Here is an 18,545-nt window from a genome sequence, read left to right on the forward strand (position 1 = left end):
AGCAACAGTCTGAGGTATTCATTGGAAGCATGACCAGGGGAAGGGAGCTTGTAGATGTTATCCTACTGAAGAACTAGGGACAAGCCTGAGGGATTGCACCTGCAATGTGATGAGTGTGTGTGTGTGTGTTTGTGTGTGTGTGTGTGTGTGTGTGTGTGTGTGTGTGTAAGAGAGAGAGAGACAGAGACAGAGAGAGAGGAGAAAGAGAGAAGACAAAGAGAGCTGAGAAGGTCTGTAGGAAGAAGGAAGAATGAATTAATATTTTTTAAAGATTAGGTAAAATCCTTATTGTTTTAGTTTCATCAATCTTGTGTGTCAAAATTATTAACCTAAAGTCCTATTTCCAGTAAAACATTCTTTCTCTCACAGTATATGCAATTTTGAAAGTATGTTCAAGAGACTATTACGTAATAATTATTAAACTAGTGTTTCTTTTCTAAGATTTTTCTGTTCTAAGATTAACACATTATTTTAAAAGTTATCTTTCAATGTTAGCAGAGTTTTATACTAGGTAAAAATGCAGGATGCTCATGCTTGCAATGGACAGGGAGTATAGGATTGCAGGCGGTGGCAGGTGGACAGGGACTGTAGGATTGCAGCATGCAAAGCTGCACATGTCACATGATCTATATATCATCCCAGCAAATGTAATGTGTAAAATGATTTTGTCATATTGGTGAGTTCACTAAAATGCGTTTACAAAAAGTAAAGGATAATTTTGAATTTCAATCAGTAACAATCAATGTGACTGTTAAATAAATTGTAGGCATCTATTTCTGAAGGACTATGGGAAAGAAACATTTCAGTTTATCTGAACCAAGGTTACAAAGGGATAAATAGGCTTGATTCAGGGGAAGAACCTATAGAATAGTCTATGTTCTATGAAATTTATATAATATTTCAATTTTTAAATGAAAATTAACATAAGAAATGACTTTACATACAGAATACTTTTGTATTGTGATATTTTACAATATATATGATTAATTTAATTAAATGTTAATTTATAGGTCTCATAATTGTATATCCACTTGCTCTTCATCAGTCAGTTATTATTTAAAATTCTATTGCACAATTTTTCTTCCTTAAAACTGAGAATATTGCCTAATTCCTACCAAGGGATACTAAAGAAAGAACAATAGAGACATTAAATCCACCTCCCCTATTTTATGCAAAGAGACATGATGTTTAATACACTTTTATTTAAACCCAGAACTCATTTCCAATACAAGTATGATTTTTGTCTTTATTCACTTTTGAGAAAATTAAGTTATTTCCATTATTTTACTTTTACAATTGAATGATTCATCAAATTGATTCAATGGGTATTCTAGTATTTCCCTCAACTACATTTTCCAGTTCTACTATAAGTCTTGAGTTGAATTTATAGTCACGTCTGTGGAAAGGGTGTCCCTCATGATTGGCGATGGGTTCTTATTCCCGAGTCATTGCAACCTTAGCCTTCTTCAGGACTTGGGGTGATTTGTTCTGTGTTTCCTGGTTTATCTCTTCCATCTCAGATGTTATTAATATTGTATCTCCAAACATTGCCCAAACCTCAGATTAATTTAACGTATTTGACACTGCATTCTATGTTTTATCATAGTTCAAAACAAACACAAATGTGAAGAGAATTATTTTGGTTGTCCTAGTGGAAGATGCATTTTGAATACCTGGGTGTGTGATGGTCAGAAGGACTGTGATGATGGGCTGGATGAACTCCACTGTGGTAAGCCTCCACACTGCTGTGTCGTATGAGCTGCACCCGTCACTACTCATATTCGAGTACCCCTACTAAGAACTTGATGCACAATATTGTTAATAGCCTATAAAAGTAAACACAGACAATGATAACAAAGCCTAACAACCTTTCTCCCAGACTTGTCTTACAGTTGTATATTTAAATAATAGTTATCAACATTAGTGTTGATGGGGTGGCTTCATTTTTGACTGATTTATTTCAGTTCCTGTTAATATATTTACATTTGGTTTTGAGAAAAATGTCTTCAAAAAGACCCACTTATTCTTAGAAATTAAATAATGGTTTTAAATTTTGATTTAATTTGTACATGATTTGAAATAATGCACTCAAGCATTTGTTTAGTCATGGACTTTTTCATTTCTCACTATTTCATTAGTGTGTGTGTGTGTGTGTGTGTGTGTGTGTGTAAAGTTCGTTCATTTGTATTGGGAAGAAAAGGATGCATTTTAAATTTCATTTTATAAAATTTGTAATTTGCTGATTTTGTATGAGAGAGACAAGCCTGTTTCTCTCTGTATTCACTCGTTTATTATAACACAAGCACACTGTGGTGAATGAAGTTGGGAAAGGTTTAAAAAGAATCCGTAGAGAAATGTCAAACTTTCCTTAATGTGAATTCCATGGGGAAACAGTGAAGTATGCTCTTTGTAATTAAGATTCTGCATATCTTCACATTCGAGCCAGACTCTGTTCTGGAAAAAAAATGCTTCAGAATTAGTCAAGTTAATTCATAATCTCTAAACAGGGAACTATTAAATGACTAAATTTTCTTAAATTACGCTTTTCTTCAAATAAAATTGCCTAAATTTCCTTTTTTTCTGGTCATCCAAGAAAATCTTTGAAAGCAAAATAAACAACTTAAAATATTTCTTTTGAATCAAAGCCTGTGATAGTTCATTTTCTTGCTGATATAAACAATTCAAGGTAAGAAGTGAGTGTTGGTGTTTACAGGTAGATGGGTTATAGTCTACCATGACAGAGAAGGCATAGCCATAGGAACAGGAGGTGGCTTGTCCCACTGAGACCAAGCTCAAAGAGCAGAGAACAAAGAATAGTGGGCTTAACTCACTTTCAGGTTTGTAGTCAGCCCTGTTTATGGTAGGGCTTCATACCTGAGTGGATCTATTCACAATAACCTTTTACAGATATGCCCAGAGAATTGTTGCTTCTGTGATTCTGAATTTCTCCAAACTGATAAGAAGATCACCAATGACAAAGCAAAGTCAAAATGATATTTTAATAAAAATTTACATTTTGGATGATTACATTCAGGAGGATTTCATTTGAGTTTGTCACTTGATACAGTGTCTTACATGAAGGAAGGACAGAATTAAAAATGTCTAATCTTTTATGTAAAAACTACCATATTTCTAATGAATTTTTAGTTCTTACTCAAAAGTTCCAAACTCCATCACTTTCAGACAATGTAACGAAGGTACCAACCTGTGAACTCTTTAAAAGGACAATGCTATTATCAAACTAGAACTTCACTCCTCAAACCTTTGGAAAGAAGTATTTGATGGTCATGTTGTCTTCTTAATAATTCAGGTTTTTCTCCTAGTTAGAGATGGAGTAAAACAAAGAACATATTACTTTCTGTACCTGGTGTATTTATTTTAGTGGGGTGATCGAAGATTTTCTTAACGGAGTGCAGCCACCATAATCACTAGCTAAGAGACAAGCCCTGTAAGAAGTGTGCTTTAGAGACAAGGTGTGCAAGCTGGAAGCACAGGATTTTGCAGGCTGTTGTCAGCCTTTATGTCGAGTCAGCATAGAGAGTATTAACTTGGTTTACTTTATTATCGGGTCATTGATATTAGAAAACCTGAGGAAAGAGTCTAAGAAAAACCTTTGTCACACTGCAATCTATTTTAAGATGATCTTAATTATAATCAATTAACCTTTGTTAATCATGTGTGTTAACTGGATGCCACATGATGTTTTGATCCATCTTTACATTGTGGAATGTTAAAACAAGGGCAAAAGTATCAATTTACTCATTTATCATTTTAATAAAATACTTTTTGTAAAGTATTTTAAAAGTACAGTATTGTTTGTGGTTGCTCTACTGTCAATACATCACCAGCACTTAGTTTCCTAGTGTTTCCTCCTAAAATAATTATTTTTTGTTTTATAGATTCTTCTTGCTCTTGGAACCAATTTGCTTGTTCTGTACAAAAATGCATTTCTAAACACTGGATCTGCGATGGGGAGGATGACTGTGGAGACAGCTTTGATGAGAGTGACAGCATTTGTGGTGAGCAGCTTTCTGTGTGCTCTCCAACAATATTTTTCCTGTGAATTTTTAAGTAGCATGCGTGTTTAATCATTGTGAAGCACACATATAGCATGTATCTATGCTTTCTAATGTATTAAACATCATCACATATATATTTATATGTAATTAATTTTGTTCTTTTCATATGTACTCTTGCTATTTTTTCAATTTTTTTATTTGTTGAAGTTTGCATTGTTACTGAGTATGTGGTCAATTGTAGAGAAAGTTCCATGAGGTGCTGAGAAGAAAGTATGTTCTTTCGATTTTGGATAAAATATTCTGTAGATGTATTTAAGTCCGTTTGAGTTATGCCATCTGTTAATTCTGTTATTTCTCTGCTAAGTTTCTGTCTAGTTGACCTATCCATTGGGGAGGGTGGAATGTTGAAGTCTCCTATTTTAGTGTGTGGTGTTTAATGTGTGATTTAAGTTTTAGTAATGTTTCTTTTACATATGTGGATACTCTTGTATTTGGGGCATAGATGTTCAGGATTGAGACTTCATTCTTGATGGTTTTTTTTCTATTAAGAGTATATAGTGTCCTTCTCCATCTCTTCTGATTGACTTTAGTATGAGGTCTATTTTTTTAGATATTAGGATAGCTACACTCACTTGTTTCTTAGGTCCATTTGATGGGAAAATCTTTTCCTAAACCTTTATTCTGAGGTAAAGTATGTGTTTGAGGTTGAGGTGTGTTCTTGTATACATCAGAAGGATGGGTCCTGTTTTTATATCCATTCTCTAAGGCTGTATCTTTTTATTTATTGATATTAAGAAATATTAATGACCAGTGATTGTTAATTCCTGCTATTTTTTTTTAGGAGTAGTGCTTGTGCATTTTCCTTCTTTGGGGCTTGCTGGTGTGAGGTTATCTGTTGCCTGTGTTTTTTTTGGGTGCAGTTTCTTCTTAGGGTTGGAATTTTCCTTCTAGTACTCTCTGTAGGGCTGGATTTGTGGATAGGTATTGTTTAAATCTGGTTTTGTCATGGAATATCTCATTTTCTCCATTGATGGTTACTGAAAATTTTGCTGGGTATAATAGTCTGGTCTTCCAACCGTGGTCTTTTAGTGTCTGCAGAACATATATTCCAGACCTTCTGGATTTCATGGTTTCCATTGAGAAGTTGAGTGTAATTCTGATGTCTGTCTTTATATATATTTGGCCTTTTCTCCTTTGCAGCTCTTAATATTCTTTTTTTATTCGTTATGATTTGCATTTTGAATGTTATATGGTAAGGGAATTTTTTTTTTTGGTCCAGTGTATTTGGTGTTTTGTAAGTTTCTTGTACCTTCCTAGGGATATCCTTCTTTAGGATAGGAAAGTTTTTGCTATGATTTTGCTGAATATATTTTCCATGTCTTTGAGCTGGAGTACTTTTTTGTCTTGTATCCTTATCACTCTTAGATTTGGTCTTTTTATGGAGTCCCAGATTTTCTGGATGTTTTGTGTTAAGAATTTTTTGAATTTAATGTTTTCTTTGACCAGTGCATCTATTTCCTCTATAGTATCTTCAACACCTGAGATGCTGTCTTCCATCTCTTGTATTCTGTTGGTTATGCTTCCCTCTGTAGTTCCTGTTCTTTTACCCAGATTTTCTATTTCCAGAATTCCCTCAGTTTGTGTTTCTTCATTTCCTCTATTTCAGTCTTTAATTCTTGGCCTGTTTGAACTGTTAGCTTCACTTGTTTCCTTGTTTATAATTGGTTTTCTTTAAGAAATTTATAGATTTCTTCCAATTTTTGTTTTTTTCTCAATTTATTTTTTTAAATTATTTTTTTATAAAAAATTTCCATCTCCTCCCCTCCTCCTCCTCCTTCCCTCCCCTCCCTTCTACCCATAACCCCACTCCCTCCCTCTCCAAGCCAAAGAGATATCAGGGTTCCCTCCAGTATGTTAAGTCCAAGGTCCTCCCAGCTCCCCCTAAGTCCAGGAAGGTGAGCAACCAGGCTGACAAGGCTCACAGTGAGCCCATCCATGCTGTAGAGTTCATGCTCATCGCCGTTGTCCTTGGTTTCTCAGTCCTCCTCCACCGTCAGCCACATTCAGAGAGTCCGGTTTGGTCTCCTGTTCCATCAGTCCCATTCCAACTGGACTTGGTGGTTTCCCGTTAGATCTGTCCCACCGTCTCAATGGGTACACGCATTCCTCACGGTCCTGACTTCCTTGCTCATGATCTCCCTCCTTTTGCTCCTCATCAGGACCTTGGGAGCTCAGTCCGGTGCTCCTATGTGGGGCTCTGTCATTTTCTCCATCCAATGCCAGGTGAATGTTCTATGGTGATATGCAAGATATTCATGAGTATGGCAATAGGATTTTTCATTTCATCTTTAAAATTTCCACCATCCTCATAAATTTACATTTAAAGTCATTTTCTTCTGATTCTTTTGGGTTAAAATAATCAAGTTTTCCTGTTGTATGACCACTGGATTCTGGAGTTACCATGCTGTTTTTTAAGTTGTTAAATAAATTCTTGCATTTGCACCTACCCATCTCTTCCTCCAATTGGTTTTGGCAGTATCTTTGCCTCTTGGTCCAATCTTTGCAGTTGCTTTCTACATTTTTGGGAACTGTTCTTGATTTACCCTGTACTGTTCCTGTCTGTGTCTTAGGGAGACACTGAGGTTTCTCTTGGCCTACTTTTTTGGTCCCCTCTCTTGGTCTGTGCTCTTGGTTTGCTCTCTTGATCCATTCTGTGCAGACACAGCCTGTGCTTGGGAGTTCCTCTCTTAGTCCTATCTGCATAGTCACAGTCTGTGCTTTAGAGTTCCTCTGAGGTCTCAGGGGGATAAAACGGTTTGCAGGCAGATTGGGACTTATAGCTTACAGGGTCCGATCAACAAGATAGGGGTGTTGGAGCAACCTACCTTCAGGAAGCTTATCTGCTTTCTGACTAGAGAAATTGAGGCAAGTGGGGGAGAACTCTGTGGTTTTGCTCCAATATGGAGGACCCAGAGAGTGGGGTTCCAGGTTGGACATTGATTGGCATGTTTAGACAAAATAATCATGTTTTTTTTTTTTTTTTTTTTTTTTTTTTTTTTTTTTTTTTTTTTTTTTTCCTCATGGTTTATTTTTTTTTTATATTTAAAAATTTCCATCTCCTTCCCTCCTCCTCCCCCCTCCCTCCCCACCTTCTCCCCTTTCTCTCCCCTCCTTCTCCCCCTTCCCTCTCCTCCCCTCCACCCATACCTCCCCTCCCTCCCTCTCAAGGCCAAGGAGCCATCAGGGTTCCCCACTCTATGCTAAGACCAAGTGACATATGTTCACATTGCTGAGTTGACTCCTAAAAGTTAGTATCGATTTTCACTATCATTAACCACCTATATTGTTTGTCCACTTTGTAACAAAGCATTGACACTTCATTGTTTTAAGTTATAAATAAAAAAACAGCAAATTTACACAATTTTCAAAGAATGAAATTCAATATGTATGGCATTTAGTAGTGTTAGATGGCTATATTCACCTACTATGTATTTAACTATTAGATGCGTGCTATGTAATACAGCTGCAAATGCAGTGTGATTTATTATAATAATCACAAGTATTTATCTTGTGGTTTAAATGATACTACTATCTAGATTTCTCAAGGGCTAAAGGAATACAGCAAGCTAAACTCCATAAAGTCTTTACAGTTGTCCATCATAGCATTTATTTGTTTCTTTACTTATTCATCTATCTACCCAGCTTTTATATGTATTTACACTTGTACATCCTTTACTCATTATAGTAGGCTTGGTTCTTTTTCAATATCATTTTAGACAGAGGAATACCTGAGTAATTCACATGCCTGGACAAAGCTGAGTGTCTTTCTACATTCATAGTCAGCTGTTTAGACTGTTTTATCAGAAACAGAAATTCTTTATAATTTTCAACCTTGACTGAGTTGCCCAGTAGATGATGTAATATTGGCATTATCTCCTGAAAGAGACAATTTATTTTCCTGCATTTAAGACAGCCACCCCAATTTTTTTCTTTACATGTTTGGAACAATATACAGTTATACACGAGGTAAATTTAAAGCATAATGGTCTTTGTTAGTATGATTACTATTATTATTATTATTATTATTATTATTATTATTATTATTATTATTGAGACAAGGTTTCTCTGTAGCTTTTGTGCCTGTCTTGGAACTAGCTCTTGTAGACCAGGCAGGCCTCGAGCTCACAGAGACCTGCCTGCCTCTGCTGGGATTAAAGGTGTGTGCCACCACCGCCCAGCTATCATCAAAATTCTTTAAACACAAGAAACACTGATTAATTACAGTTCTAAGATAGGACTTCTATGGGATAAGCATGCTTCCAGTGCATGAAGCCATCTTGTTCCTGACATTTTCTTTAACTAGCCACTAAAAAGTTCCACTCACAACTGCTGTCTTATAGACGTGGTCTAATAAGATGCGCAAAGGAATTAAAGTTATACAGAGTCACTGTTTTCATATCTGATTTCCAGGGTATGCAATCCTCAGAAACTAATGTTATTGCTGAGGTTCATGAATTTTCCATGGATAAAGAGATGTAAAGATATATATATGTGTGTGTGTGTGTGTGTGTGTGTGTATAAGTATATATGTATATATGTATATATGTATATATGTATATATATGTATATATATAATTTGCCATAATTATCATGCACTGTGTCCATGAGTTTATCCCTGTTCTTTTTCTTAGTGCTCCTTCTTGTCTTTTTAACCTTACTAAGTGATATTATACCTTTCATTCCCTTTCCCTCCTTTCCACTTCCTCTCTTTCTACTCTCTCTCAACAATGTCTTGAGAACAATTTTAAGTATAGAAGAAAATGATTGTGAACCATATTTATTTTTATTCTAAATAATGAGTCTATTCAAATGCAATTTACTTACATGCTTAAGAACTTCGTACAACCAAAATTTTAGTCAGAAAACATATCTAATATTTTAGAATTGGAAGAGAGCCTTACAAATAACTCAGCCTCCTAACATTTAGTATGCCAAAACAACCTTTTGGGAAATCCATTAGAGCAGAGGTTTCAGAGCCCTACTTCCAAATATTATGGTGATGTAAATTAGCATAATTTTATCAAGCATATTTTACCTCTGACATGGCATGCTAGGAGTTCAGGATTGCAATTCACTCTGTTCTCCATCACTAACCATTCCTAACTTTTGATATGTGATAACAAAAAATGCATGGAGATTAATAAATGTACATGACATCATACAAATTATGGCTGATGGCAAAGTTCAGGACAAAATTCCAGTTTCCAAAATATTAATAGGATACTGACCTTTACTAATAGGCTCTTTCTCTCTGAACAGAGCACAAGATAGGCCTGATGAACGGTTTCAGATTGTGTTTAGTCTTCCCAGGGATAATTTTTCCTTGAGGAACACCATCCCAGATGTCAGTGGCAACTAGAAAATGAAGTCATAAGGCCTTTTATGGCTAGTTTCTTCCCAATTGATTTAGTGTTTTTGGCATGCTCTTCACTCAGAATCTGTTAAAAGCTATCAAGGGAGACATGAAATTAGCTTCAAGGAACATTATGCCATTTCGTAGTTGGAGATGTCTTCATAATTACTTAGTCATACCCTCTTTTCTAGCAGACTTTTCATAGGCCAGGCAGAATTAATTAAAGCATTGCCATTATTAAAGAAGCTAAAACATAGAATTACAAATTTAATATTGAAAATGACTTGAAAAGATAAGGAACTCACAGAATGTTTGTGAAAAGATACTTATTTTAAAAGTCATTCATATATAACAGCAGATATTCTATTTTTAAATGAAGCAACCTCAATTTTACAGATTATTTTCTAGTTTTTTCTACTTAGCCCTTTTTCTGTTGAATTACTTCTCACCCTCAGTCAAACATATAGTTCCTCAACAAGTGGACACTTCCGTATTCACATCAATCTTATCCTTTGGGCCTCATATACATCAAGGAAGGTCAGGGTTAGGAAAGTCTGGGTCTCTCGGTGACATTGCTGAGACAATCGTCTGCTTCACAGTTTGAAAGCAATGCTCTGAGACGCACCTTCTGCTCACAGCAATCTGGCTTGGAGATCATGCTAGGCATGACTTTTCCAGCAGTGAGGTCAGAATTTCATTTATAAATAGATAATTGGAAATTCATCCATCTGAACTTCCGTGGTGCTGAAGAACTAAATTTTTCAGAGGGAGTTATTTAAAGACAAAAAAAAAAAAAAGAAAAGAAAAAAGGACTCTCTTGATTAAAAACTATGCCAGCAAGCCAGGAGGAGTCTGAAATACTTAAATAAAAATTACATGAAATTAAAAAAAAATAAAAACACAATTACCATCTATTAAGTTGCGTTAGTCCTGTTTAACATGATTGAAAGAAAAAATTTCAATTAGATCAGTCTTATTTTATTTTATTTTATTTTATTTTTGCATTGCTGGGAATTGAACCCAGAACCTTGCAATTGTTTATTAAGGTGTTATCACTTTTGTTATATCTGTTATATATCTTTCTAGGTATATTAAAGCTTTATACAACTAATTATAGAAGTATGTGTTTGCTGTATATTTTGCACTTTGTTTTATTCTCAAAACTAAACTTTAAAAATTGGGATTGAATTCCTTCACTTACATTTTATGCAGACAAATAAACCAAGTGTTGAAGATATATAGTGTAGAAGCAGTTAGGGACACCCCTTAGCCATTAATGTGTGATCACCATATGCTCATAAAGAGGCTGTTTGTGTTCCTGTGACTTTACAGTCCAGGTCAGCAAGCATTGAAGAGATACCATGCATCCCAAAAGGACAATAAGTGACTAGAGTGGAAAGGCATAATCTGGATAAAGGTGAAGGGTATATGCATTGTTCTTTGCAGCAAGGTAAGATGTGGCAGAACAGTACTCATACTAGCACATTAGAGAATGTTCTTGGAACCAGGAAGAAGCATTTTGGGTCTCCAGGTTTGCACGGGGAGCTCTGCCCTTGTGCTCTCTCCAAGTTTTCAGTTTGTGGAAGCTGGTTCTTTTTCTTTGAGTATGATTAGTAAAAGTTCTTTAGGACTAAAGACACATTAGATAGTTCATACATGCTAAGCTATGAAATGGTATCATCATTATTCCTGCCTGTGTATGTTCAATACCTCCACCGTGTCATTTGTTTAAAAATTCCAGTATATGCTTTGATACATTTTCAAGGAGAAGAGGTACTTCTTCGTATGATGAAGCTATAAACAGGATAGCCCCCGAAACTAGGAAAAATATATATTTAAACAAGAGTATGTCAGCAGTTACTAGGACAGACTAATCCATGATTCTCAATAATTACTTCACTTTAATTGCATGCACGATTCTCTTGCTTATTTCATCAGGAAAGATGAAACTGTGGCCATTTTCTATTAGATACAGAGGACTTAATATTACTTTTCCTTGGGTTTAAGGTGCCGTCACGTGTGCTTCTGACATGTTCAGCTGCCAGGGCTCCCATGCTTGCGTGCCCCGACACTGGCTGTGTGATGGTGAGAGAGACTGTCCCGACGGGAGTGATGAGCTCTCCACTGCAGGCTGTGGTATGAACACTGGCTGCTGCTCTGTGTCCAAGAAATCATTTGCAGACTTCTGGGCGATTGTTCTTCTCATAGCACAGTATAGCTTCTTTTACTTTCCCCATCCTTGGACCTCAAGGGTCCAGGTGGAATGTTATAATAGTAGTTTATCAAACCTCATACATTCAGCCGGTTTTTAGAAATGTTCGATGTCAGGACTACATTTTAAACTATTTCACTGCCTGCAAATGGCCTGTTTCAGCTCCACAATAGCATGACTTTACTATGTACAGATGGTTGGTAGGTCCGGAATTTTCTTGTTAAATAACCCTCCCCTTCAAATTGTTTTTGAATGCCTATTATACATATTCTATAAATAGCGGCTGTTAGATAAATACAGATCAGGAAGTCAGTGTACACCTACCAATTCTAGAGATGTGGTATTAACCCTTGGGTCAGGTAAAGAAAGCATCAATAGACCCGAATGAAACTGAAGGATCAAGAGGAAAACCTCTGAGGTCAGACAATTTACAAAGTTTCAGATTCAAGGTGGTCTCAAGGAGTTACTCAACAGCAAAAGTTTACTTTTTTTTGATATGGTCAGGAGGGTGAAAGACATCAGCATGGGAATGTAGATGTCAAGATCAACTCGTGATCAGTTGAGTGGGGCCATTTTTAGGAAGGGTTTGTTTGTCAGATTCAGTCCATTCAGTGAAATCTGATGAAGTCATAATTTTTTTAAAGACACAATCTTCACATCTTTAAAATATTATATGCGTGCCTGATGGCACATGTGCGTGTCAATGGAATAAAAATACCCCAGAAAACATTGGACACAGCATTATCGGCTCACAGCTCATCCTGTTGTAGAATGTACAAAGCTGTGATCTTGAAGCCAATGTGTTTTTAAGTTGCCACTGAGAACTGAATAACAAAGGACTATGAATTAATTCAGAAATCCAGATGCTTCCCACATGCTGCTGCTATTGCAGTAAGTTAGCACTCCGGGAGGTATGTTAGTACTTGTGGACCACATGGGTATTATTCAATATATTATGCTAAAGTATAACAAATCATGCTCAAGTTACCTAAAAGTGTTAATGCAAAAGTTACTGCAGCTCTGTTGTAAAGAAGAATGTATGTTCCAAGACTGGCATATTCACCTGAGTTATAGAAACTGCCACAGCTCAAAGTTAGGTATGTTAATAACTCTGAGATTTACTTTCACTAAAATATGTAAACTCCATGCTGTTTCTGTGTGACTTCTACATAGCAGATCACAATAAATTTGTTGAAAGTAAATTATACTGGATTACACCCCCTCACACAAAAAGATCCTTCTTGCTTTGTCTGTTCATGGATCTGTGTGGAGAATTACTGAGAAAATAAAGTTGCTTCATGGGATGGAGCATAGCTGGCAGCAGGAGTCCAAGAGGCATGTGGGAAAAAATAAAATTTAAAATCTCAGTTCTTAGAGTGATGCACTTAAAAGACATTAGATCATCACAAAGAAATGTACCATGAATCTTTTGTTGATTTCTTGAAAACTGAACCATAACATTGCAGCACAAATCCTAAAGGAAAAAAGAAGGGTTTTCCGTGGAGATAGGGAGATAGCAGTGTTTACTGTGTTCATTGCCCTTATATGTTAATCGGTACAATAGTAAGACTTTTCAATTAAAGCACTTTTTATTTTCAGTATTGAGTAAAAAACATAATTAGTATAGAAGTAGGAATTCTGAGAGTATCTATGAATTGTTGAATACCTAGTTTGAAAGGGAAGTTCCACATACCTTTAATCCTCTTGGGAACATTGTCAGGCAGATTTAATTATCTTCATTAAACAGATGCAGAAACAGATGAGCAAAGAAGGTGATTACTTCTCAGGCATGCAAACATAGAAGAGAGCCATTTATGAGACTTGTACTGCTGGCATTTGATTACAGCCCATCTCCGATTGTGAGCATTTACAGTGCCCCAACCCGTAAACACTACAGCAGCTACACTTTCAGTTAACTGTAAAGAGTTCTGCTAAGGCTTGTGGTTCTATGCATAGAGAACCAAAGTGGATTTTCTTTGAAGAAATTTCATTTCAAATGTGTATCTACTATCACTTAGCTCTTGTTGGAACAGTGCTTCCATGGGTTGTGTTCCTCTGGGATCACTATGCCATTGCAAGGGTCAGTATTCATGATATCAGTGGAATTACGACACGGTTCATTACCTTGTAGATCTAAATTTTGCTTGAATCAAGCCATTTTTGAAGGTCACCAAAAGATTTTTCTTTTAAGAATAGAGTAGGGAACCCCGATGGCTCCTTGGCCTGGAGAGGGGTGGGGTATGGGTGGAGGGGAGGGAAGGGAAGGGGAAGGAGGAGGGGAGGAGATGGAAATTTTTAAATATAAAATAATAAACCATATTAAATAAAAAAAGAATAGAAAAATTCTCAGTCATCTTAAATGGTCCTTCCAACTCTCCCATGAGCATTAACGGTCTATGCTCACCAAATCCTCCTTTGAATCATACTTTTATGCATTAGCTTTTTAATGTACATTTACCAAATACATTGAATTGCAATATGTTAACAGTTTTTTCTTTTTGAAGTACCCAGAGATTGATAGAGAAAAGATTCATACCATTAAGTTTCCAGTATGAGAGAAGATAAAGTATGTGCTCATGTAATTTTATTTTTTGTAATTTCTTAGCACCCAATAACACATGTGATGAAAATGCTTTCATGTGCCGTAATAAGGTGTGCATTCCCAAGCAGTTTGTATGCGACCATGACGATGACTGTGGAGATGGATCGGATGAGTCTCTGCAGTGTGGTAAGTATGACTTTTTCTTTTTTTTTTTGTTTTGTTTTGTTTTTGATTTTTTTTGAAACAGACTTTCTCTATGTAGCTTTCGGGCCTGTCCTGGAACTACCTCTTGTAGACCTCACTGGCCTCAAACTCACAGAGATTTGCTTGCCTCTGCCACCTGAGTACTGGAATTAAAAGGCGTGTGCTGCCACCACTTGGCAAATATGACATTTCTTAAGATATATTTGTTCAAGGTCTATTAAGGGGACGCTAAGACATGTAAGTAACCAAAGCAAACAAAGGCATTTATTAGTATCTTTAAGACCAGTGAATTTAGTCTTGCACAATGGAGTACAGGAAGCTTTTTTTTTTTGCCTGCATAGTTACGCATTCATTAGAAAACCACTCCCTCTTATTGTGGGTTCAAAACAATTAGCAGGCAAATTAGAAAATGGTTGGAGAAAGCCTTTGTTTCAAAGTAGAGTTAGGGTTACTTTGAACTTTGAGGATGAGAAATAATTGGGTTATCCAATTTTACTTTTATATCAAATATTAGAGAAAATAATGATATCCAAACAAACCAACCCCCCAAATTTATGCCTTAAATTCTGTCATAACACATAAACTATCAAGAAAAATATGTACTCATTTCCTTCATCCTTTATTTTGACACATGTGCTACGTCATGTTCAAATTTAACATTATGATTACCTAAGGTGTCTCTGCATTACGTTGTTTATCTAACTATAGCAGATATTCCTTCCAAAGTAGAATTTTTAGTACAAATAGTTATTTATTAAAATTCATTTAAATTTATAGTCTTCTATCAGCCTAGGTTCCTTTGATTACTTAAATGCTAATGCATATGCAAAGGCAGCCCCTGTGCCTGGGTGAAAGTCAATACTCTCCTCATATCAATGGTGAAAACTCAGTGTAACCTTCTGACTTCACTGGATTATGGACCTAACCCAAATATGTCCTCCCTGTGTCATGGATCCAGTGCTCTACGGGCTCCTCACTGTGTAATATACTCAATGCTCTCCACTGTCCTCCACGTGAGAGCCATATATCATCCTTCTCTGGTATTTCTACCTTTAGTCTTTCATGGGAGCTCGGTGAAATCTCTTCATATTTATTTTTACAATTACTTCAAGTTTCAGTGCTTCATTAAATATATTTTAAGAATGACATCATAATTTAACATATAATCCTTTTTGGTTGGTTATTTATTTATTTGTTTATTTGTTTATTTGAAATAAGTGTCTGCTTAGGACTTGCAGTGTAGTTCGGGCTGCACTCAAACACACATAAGACCCTAATGCCTTTGGCTCCCAATTCCTGGAATTAAAAATGAGTGCTACAACGTTATGGGATGTCACAGTAAAATTTAAGTTTTAGAAACATCTCTTCCACCATGGGAGGAAAAGTACTTGAAGGGAAAATAAGAAAGATAAGGTGAATATAAACTGGCTAGGAAGTTACCAGACTATTCTAAAGGTGAACAATGTGACTCTGAATCAGGCAGTGTGGAAGGAAACAGATACTCGGACCTCATTCATAGCTATTCAGCTATGGGATGCAGCAGGAGAAAGGCATTCCCAGTTCACTTGAATTGCTGAAGGGCATTACAACACAGGTGAGTGAGAAGCAGTTTTTATAATGCAGGAAAGATACGTAATAAATGGTTGGGGATTTGAAATTGAGGTTCTAGAGACCAGAAAAGGGGGGCTGATGTGCCACATTACTGTGTTGTTCGTTAGTGCTGGGGTTAGGACTCAAGTTAGCACAATGAAGGAAAGAGACAGACAGAGCCAAAACAAAAATAAGAAATAAATAGGAAAGAAATAACAATTTAAAACAAAGGAAAACAATTTTCTAGAGCTAGAGTGCAAGGTTCCACCTGCACTCTTGTAAGTTGGATCAGAAAGGGTTTTTATACAGGATGATTTTTAAAAAAAGCTCCAGAGAGTGGATTATGAATACTTAACTGGGTAGAGAGTGTGCAGTCAAGAGCAACAAAAATGCTGCCAAAACTGAACAGTTAGAATCCTAAGAGACATGAATTTGACAGCCTTTGCTTAGTAATTTTTTCCTTTTAATTTCTAAAAGAAATTTCTAAAGGAAGATGTTACAAGCAATGATGTTTAATTAACTAGTGGGAACTGGGAGTTGTCAAGTAGAAACAAGATTTTGTAGAAAAGACAAACAAAGAGCTGTGCTTAGACGGCTGAGGGAAGATTTGTTGCAGATGGAGCTAGGAAGGACTTGCTGTACTTAGTAACAGGGACAAACGGCTAGTGTGGGTATAGGCTGCCAGACTACAGCTTCACCATCCAGTATAACAAAACCTATGATATGATATGATATGAGTTGTCTTTGCTACTAGTACTTTATTAAGTCATACAATTCTACTTTTAAAAGAAGAACAATTCCCTAGTTTTTTTTAACACTTACTAGGAATGACTTAGTTTATCGTTTACAAATAAGGAAATCTCATTATAAATTCCAACTAAAAAGTCAAACACAAATATAATTCAAATGAACAGGTGTGAACCTTAACAAATGATGGCTCATTTTATGATCTGACTTTCATTGATGCCTTGAATCGGCATATTGGAGAAATGACCCCCAAAATTTTGCATGTTGGATACTTTTTGCATATTTTTGTGCTTACTTTCTATATATAGAATTTATTTTTCTTATGTTAGCATTTTTTACAATAAATAATTTTGTCAAACATAAATATAATATTACAGCTACAGTGAATAGTTACTATAGCTCAGAATCAGTTTACTCATATGTTCTGATATAAATCTAACCAAGAAACTTACTCTTGAAGAAGGTTCTAGTAATTTTCATCCTGTACCTCATCCTAAGAGAAATGGGTTGGATGGAGACAATCACTGAATAGACAGAGCTGCTTGTGTGGTACAGTCATCTTTCTTACCTAGAAACATGGTACCTTGTTTCTAAGTTTATATTTGACCTTTATTCCTGCCTTCACGCAACAAGCATTTCTTAAGGCAGTAATGGAAAGCAATGAGAAGTATTTTTCACAAAGGTCCGGGTTGCCTCCTGGTTGATGGAGTGTACTATGCGCTGATTTATTTCTATAATAGAAGCTTGTAAAAGGCTTGCTTCCTCTTTTCTAGGATACCGGCAGTGCGGCACGGGAGAGTTCCAATGTGCTGATGGGCGCTGCCTAGTGAACGCTCTATGGCAGTGTGATGGTGATGTTGACTGTCCCGATGGTTCCGATGAGGCCCCACTCAACCAAAAGTGCAGGAGTGCAGGTACGACAGTATACAATACTGTTCACATTCAGCTTTCTTCTGAATGTTTTACTTTTGCTTCTTTGAGACAGGGCTTCTCTACTTAGCCTAGGCTTCCCGCAAACTCGGAATTCTCTTGCCTCAGCCTTCTATGCACTGAATTGAGAAGCCTGAACCACCATGCCATGATTCTGGAGTTTTGTTTTGATTTATGTCTGGTTAGGTTTTTCAGTAAAATAGACATATGTAGTCAAACACATGATGTTTTTGCTAGTTCCATGAAGTACCTTCCATTTTCACATAAGGTTTTGCCAAACAATCTTTTAATTACTCTGCTCTCTCACCTCACAAATACATCTTCTTAATCTTTTTAGCTGTTGTTTTGAGGCAGGTTCTTGTATAGTTCAGGCTGACTTCAAACTGTATAGCCAAATATGACCTCTAACATCTCTTCTCTTACACCCATCTCTTAAATGGTAGAATTATAGGTATGTGGCATGTATTCCAAGGTCCATCTTTAATCTTTTATATATATTTTATTTATGTGGAAATTTTTTTTATGTAGACTTACATAAAAGTTAAAGTACACGATAAATTAAGATTTGAACAAACATCATTATGCTATCATATTATGTATTCCATAAGGATGTATAATTATTATATTTCAATAAATTTTTAAATAAGAATATACTTGAAAAAATTTACTTAGAAATAGTCCATATTACTCTCGCTATCACATGTACAAATTGGATAGTATTACATATCATCAGAACAGAAATACAAGAACATGTTATATACATACAGGTCCACACTCACAGAAATGTCCAGCCTAACTACTTTATGTAACGCTTCACTCTAACAAAAAATGTTTGGCTTTTATTGTAGTGCAAACTCAAATTTTCCTGACATCCCGTATGTGTAATTA

At 35.9% G+C, this 18,545-nt stretch overlaps 1 protein-coding gene across 1 annotated transcript in view; it reads left to right on the forward strand.

Annotated features, from left to right (window-relative positions):
- The window catches only part of Lrp1b (LDL receptor related protein 1B), a 1,542,993-nt gene that overhangs the window by 1,279,479 nt on the left and 244,969 nt on the right, over positions 1 to 18,545 (forward strand). Inside the window, exons 50-54 of the mRNA XM_042055373.1 lie at positions 1,607 to 1,729; positions 3,900 to 4,019; positions 11,440 to 11,568; positions 14,250 to 14,372; positions 17,501 to 17,641. Coding sequence (XP_041911307.1) covers positions 1,607 to 1,729; positions 3,900 to 4,019; positions 11,440 to 11,568; positions 14,250 to 14,372; positions 17,501 to 17,641 — 636 coding nt within the window. The remainder of the gene's footprint in view (positions 1 to 1,606; positions 1,730 to 3,899; positions 4,020 to 11,439; positions 11,569 to 14,249; positions 14,373 to 17,500; positions 17,642 to 18,545) is intronic.

This window comes from Arvicola amphibius, chromosome 7 (genome assembly GCF_903992535.2).
Source record: "Arvicola amphibius chromosome 7, mArvAmp1.2, whole genome shotgun sequence".
NCBI classification, from domain to species: Eukaryota; Metazoa; Chordata; class Mammalia; order Rodentia; family Cricetidae; genus Arvicola; species Arvicola amphibius.